This window comes from Corapipo altera, unplaced genomic scaffold (genome assembly GCF_003945725.1).
Source record: "Corapipo altera isolate COAL_440 unplaced genomic scaffold, ASM394572v1 46, whole genome shotgun sequence".
Lineage (NCBI taxonomy): Eukaryota > Metazoa > Chordata > Aves > Passeriformes > Pipridae > Corapipo > Corapipo altera.
Window position 1 is genome coordinate 14,465,127 of NW_020884883.1, and position 6,000 is coordinate 14,471,126.

A 6,000-nucleotide genomic window follows, 5' to 3' on the forward strand; every position below is an offset into this window, starting at 1 on the left:
GCAATTGCTATTTCATCTTACGTTCAATAACTCTTTTTCCACCTCCTATCAGAATAAGATTCACTGCTCCATGGAGAGCACTCTTTTTTCTTGTTAAGCAATGCAAAGTTCAAAGAGCATAATGGATACTAATAAGAGGCAGGAATCAAATAAAAAAATAAATCAAAAAACATACACCAGTACAATCAGCATCATGTTGCCCTTGATTTGGCTTCCCCCATCCTCTCCTGTACTGCTCAGTATAAATCTCTCTATAGAACTAACTCTTATTTCTTTGTTTCTTCAATTTTTTCATGTTAGTTATTCTCCTTTAACCTAAAACATGCTTTGAATTCAAAACACTTTTTTCTTCTCAGTTTATCATTTCAATAATTTTATATTTTCATGCGTTCTTACATCAACTGTGTATCCCACCTTCAACTTAGCTCTCCAGCTGTTGCCCGTTTTCATGCTTTCTAACAAGGACATAAAAGAATTAGTCAAAATCCCACCTACTCACAGTAGACCAACCTACTAGTCACAACAGCATTCTCCAGTAATCTCTCAACCTGTGTTACCACCTCCTCCTTACATTTACTGCAGCAGCTGTACATTCTGATATTAATTTACCCACCTAAACAGGTCAGGAAGGCACTGTGAGCAGAGACATGGGAACAAACAGAAACAGACTGTAGGCAGCTCTGTGCAAAGGACAAAGGAAATCAAGCAAGAGAACCAATGAACAGGAGACATGAATAAACACAGGTAGCATTAGATGCCTTTCTGAGTCACTACAGCAATGTAACTGTCTGTACTACCAATATGAGGCCTGGAATCTAAGTCCTTCCCAGTAAGAACCAGTGGTGATGTTCCTCATTCTGCTGATCAGGGGGACAGGACAGGGAGTTGAACAGGCTGGACACAGTGGTGCTGTAGCCAAAAGGTTTCTCTTAAAACCAGTGTTGCAGGAAGGCCAGTGCCAGTGCTCTGACATATAGACCTACAGTTCTGGTCACAAGAGTATCCAAGCCATTTTGGGAACACTCCAGTGTGCTCCTCACAACACCAGTAACTCTGGTAATTACTCTATTACAGCATTTTGCACAAGGTCCCAGCTCTTCCCATCAAGACAAAGCCTGACGAACACATGACTACGTATGAATACATACATGAACAAAGCCTGTGCTCACCACAGGTGCAAATGAGAATCCAGTTATAATCTGATACTCATTTTATTTCCAATTGGTGCTACAATTTCTTTCAGGAGGTAAAATTTGAGCAGCCAGACTTCCACAGAAAGTTTGTATCACTAAATATTCCTTAAAAAAAAAAAAATCAAAAAATTTGAGTAAAGAATCGGTCAAAACAAAGGACAGTGGGAATGGGATCTAAACAGAAGCAGGAGATGAGATGGAAAAAGGAAAAAACCAAATGAACACCATGGTTCCTGGTAGCAGAAGAAGGAAGCAAGGACACTGAGGAAAGAAATAAGGATACTGATGAAAGAAACCCTGCCAAACTTGAAGTTGGAGCATCACTGGTTAGAGTTGTTCTGGCACATCAGGATTACCTAACATACGGTAACAGGGCACTTACCACACAGTGCACAGCTGTGTGGGTGGTTGTGCAATTCCAGCTAGATAAACAAACAGTTCTCTCATTCATTTCACTACTGACTAGGTACTCAGGCTGGTATTCATGAGAAAAGTCAGATTTGTTTCCATCTTAATTCTCCATTAAGCTCAGACCTTTCATAATACATTTTTTTTCCTATTATGAATATTCTTTCGTCAGAATAATTTACTTCTCTTAGTATAACCTGTTCACAAGCCTTACCAGACATCTAAATGTCGTCACTCTAGGTGTAAGCAGGAATCCAATTCTGTCAAACATTTCACTGAAAATTCACAGTGTTACACTGTAGTTTGTCAAGAGCAGAAAAAACATACTTATATTGCTATTAGGAGCATGCCTGATTTAAATAAGAGAAAACTACCTCTCCTTCATATCCTGTAAACATGTTTTGTGTACAAACGCATGCACAGCACCACTAAAGCTGAAACCTTGAAATTCTGCTTCTAATATTTGGTAAAAATAACCTAGACATTATTCAAAATGGGGATCATCCCTTTTTCCAGAAAAGGTGCCTTAATTATAATAAATCACAATAATAGAAAAAACAGTGTAATTTAAAAGAAATCAGAGCTATCAATAAAAAAAAAAAATAGTGAGAAGAGTGCAATTAGGAAGCTTTAGAGTAAATCTTGTCAAATTTACTGGTAAGTGCTTTGGCTTGGCAGTCATATTGGTAATTTTGTTTTACCATTACCAACACACAATTTATTGTAATTGCTTTGGTGAATCAAATGATGCAGATAAATAGGTAATGACCCATCAGTGTCTACTCTAACTTAAAAAGTAGGAAATACTAAACAGAAGTAGCAGAAAGCATATTGAAAACCAACGGAGGTGCCCCCTGAGTTAGTGGATATTTGACCCACTTGAGGCTGGATGTTGGGAAAAGTAGAGTTCCACAGTGGTCAAAGGCAAGGATGAGTTGATGGATAAATTCACTATGGATCTTAAAGACCTCAATACATCTGTTCCAGAAAGTTCCTGGGCTGCAGTTTGTTGAAAGCTGAGAGGATATTTACAAAGTGGAACTAGGTGAAGTATACTTGCCTTTTTCACAGGCATCTGCTTAGGACATTGTCAAAGACTCTCGAAAAAAATCACTGACTTCAATTGCTTTTACACAATTCTTGTAGTAATTCCATGATGAAAAATATTCTCAGTGCTGTCGCTTACCCAGTTCTGTAAACGTGTGACCACTTCCCTCAGTGACATCATATAAGCAAGTGCCACAAGAAAATAGGTAACTGCAATAATCCCAACTAATAATTGAATTCTTCTAGTCTCTGAGACACAAAGACTACAGGTTCATATCCAGATTCTGTCACAGGCCCATGCAGATGGATTCTCACATTTAACTGGACATCACAAAGTCCCAGAGGGCCAGGAGTATACAACACCTTAAAAAATAAGCATCTGCATCATCCAAGCCATTGAAGTCTTCTCATGATAAGGCTTTATCATTATACTTTAGTTGCAGGAAAAGAAGCTGTCTCGTCATTTTTGCAACACAACAAAAAACATACCGGTAAGAAAGCTCCCGACAACTGTCACGTCTCAACAGCACTTGATCATTAGCTTAATTTCTTTAACAACACATTTCCATACCAGCATTTACACTGCTTCCCTGAACCTGCTGCTCACCTCCTGTCTGGCACAGGTGTTTCTCCTCTTCTGTAATAAACGCAGGCTTGAAGGCAGGTGCTAACAGCGGTGATGCTCTGGGACGAGTCCTGAGAGCCACCCTGACAGACAGCGGGTTCCTGAAGGGCGTACGCGCCTGCCAGCCTCGCTGCTTTTCCAAACCAACAGCTCCTCTACTAAAAGACGCTTCTTTCCATCTAAAAAATCTCATCTCACTTCTAACTCCTAAAAATTTATAACCTTATTTTTCTCTTTTCCTACTTACAGGCCCTTCAGGTCATAGACTTTTCCTTCATTTCTTGTTTTATAACCTGTCACTTAGATAACAAGTACCAGTCAGGCTCCGACAGATGCTTCACAGAAACACGTGCTGACATCCAGAAAAAAACCCTACAAGCAGCATCACCTCAGTTATTTTCTGGAAAAGGAAACACCGCTTAAGGACTCGTTTCCTGAAGTCTCCTCCCAATCCATGACAAAACAAGTCAAGGGAGCACGTACGAAGCTTTGCTTACTGCCCGGGGTGTGTTACTCCATCCTCAACCGCACGGCTGGAGATCACCAGCGTTATTTGGCGGAACAGGGCTCTACAGACCTGACACCCGACACAGAAGGGATGGGGGCATCTCCCTACCGGGCGAGGCTCCGGGTCAGCCCCGTGCAGCGGCGCGGGGTGACCGGCTGACCGGCCGCCGGCTCGGGGAAGCTCTGGGAGCCGGCACAGGGGCAGGGGACGGCAGGGCCGAGCCCTGCGACACGTACCTTCCCCGTCCGCAGGCACTCGGCACGGCGGCGGCGGCCGGCGCTGTCTCTGCCGAGGCCGGGCGGAAGCAGCCGGCGAGGAGGGGCGGGGGCGGCGGGGCCGCTCCTTCCGCCGGGGCCGCGCGGGAGCGCCGAGGGCGGGCCCGACCCGCCTCTCGCTGCTCCGTGAGGGCAGTGGCTGCGACCCCCGTCAGGGAAGGGGAAGCTCTTCCCTCCTCAGGCCTGGTGCTACGCGTTACCCGTTATCCGCTTGGGAACGGCGGGACCACGAGCGAAGATCCCCCGGGACGCACGTCTTGACCGGGGGAAGGGGGGTGAGGGGTTGGGGGGGGTCCTTCAGCCTGTCATTCACGCTTGCCCAAACCTCGCAGTTTCTTTGGGAATTCTGGCAAAGAAAAAAAAAAAAGATACTTTTGGAAGAGCAAAATAAGCTGGGCTTCCTAAGAAATGGCATCATCCATTCATATTCATCCCTCAACGTGTTTGAAGGATAGAATCACAGAATCATGGAATGATCAAGGTTGGGAGAGACCTCCAAGATCATCCAGGCCAAACGTCAGCTCAACCACTGGAACCCTTGAACCACTGAACCGCATCACTCAGCACCAGATCCAGATGCCTCTTACACAGCTCCAGGGGTGGTGACTCCACCACCTCCCTAGGCAACCTATTCCAGTGCCTGAACACACTACCAGTGAACGTTTTTTTTTCTAATATCTAATCCGAATCTCCTCTCTCTCAGATAAAGGTCATTTCCTCTTGTCCTCTTTCTGAAGGTGGTGAGAGACCACTCCCACCTCATCACAACCTCCTGTCAGGTAGTTGTGGAATGCAATAATATCTCCCAGAACCTTCTTGAGACTAAACCCAGCTCCTTCAGCCAAACCTCAAAGGTTTCTAGACCTTTCTCGAGCCTCGTTGCCCTTCTCTGGACACACTTGTGAGGCCTTGGAGTCACAACAGATGCTTTATGAAATGTTGGTTCCTTGCGTGGTCAAAATCAAGGCTTAGTCAAAAATCAAGACTTAGTGGACATTTGGAAATGAATGCCATGATTCTCACTCTTGTGTGATGGTGATGTGCTCCCTGCTTTTCTGGAGTCTGGAGGTTCAGAAATTCTCACCTCTTAGAGAGGGTACAGTAAAACTACATAAGATCTAGAATGTGTACCAAAGTTTTTCACAGATGTGAAATTCTTCCACATAGGGAGCACTAAATAAAATAGAAGTTGGAAGACAAGCTGATGAGAGAAAGAGCTTGGGGAAATAATGACAGTAGTTTGTGAAAACAAGTTGAATGGGCAGTGATTCCTCGTTGCAATTTCTAATGCAAAAACTGTGGTAAAAAAAATTAAGCTCATAGGCAGAAGTTTCAAAACAAAAAGTACTTTAATGTAGTCTTAAACTTCATTGGAAATGTCACAGATTCCTAAAATTTCACAGGAATTTGCAAAAAGATAAGGCAGGTTTATGAGAAGGAAATCCATCAGGGATTATTAAACATGAGAATACTGCTTAGTAGGCTAAAAGTAAAGGAAGCCCTGAGAGCTGTCATTCGTCTGGAGATTGTAGCAGGGAAGTAGCCCAATGTGCTTGCCTTTTTCTTGTCACAACTGTTGGATACTGCCAAAGACGGAATGGACTGTTAGCTTGATCTAATACAGTTTCCATGTTCCTATTTGCAACAACATTCACATCAAGTCCTGTAAGTCATTTGTTATTCCAGAACTCAGTTTGTCTAATGTACATTTAATATATCGAAGAATCATCTAGGTGCTTGACCCACTGTTGATCAGACTACAACATTTTATTAAACTCTTTATGAAATTTGATTGTCAGCAGCAGGTAAGCTCATGGGTGAAATTAAAATAATGACTGTGTGTATTTAATTTGATATGAAGTTCGTAAGTTCCCATAGTGAAGTCACAGAAAATACTCTTTTTCACTTTGTAGAAGAGGTACTTTACCCTGGTCTGTGGGCAAA

The 6,000-nt window shown here is 43.1% G+C and overlaps 1 protein-coding gene across 2 annotated transcripts in view; it reads right to left on the reverse strand.

Annotated features, from left to right (window-relative positions):
* LDAH (lipid droplet associated hydrolase) overlaps window positions 1–4,265 on the reverse strand; it is a 114,880-nt gene extending 110,615 nt beyond the window's left edge. The window contains exon 1 of one of the 2 annotated variants that reach the window (XM_027641044.1): window positions 4,018–4,265. Coding sequence is in view for 1 of the 2 variants with exons in the window: in XM_027641043.1 (XP_027496844.1) it covers window positions 3,256–3,466 (211 nt within the window). In the remaining variant the exon portion in view is untranslated. Of the gene's footprint in view, window positions 1–3,255; window positions 3,608–4,017 lie in introns of those variants that run through there. The other variant, XM_027641043.1, reaches the window with a different exon arrangement.
* Window positions 4,266–6,000: the final 1,735 nt, after the last annotated feature.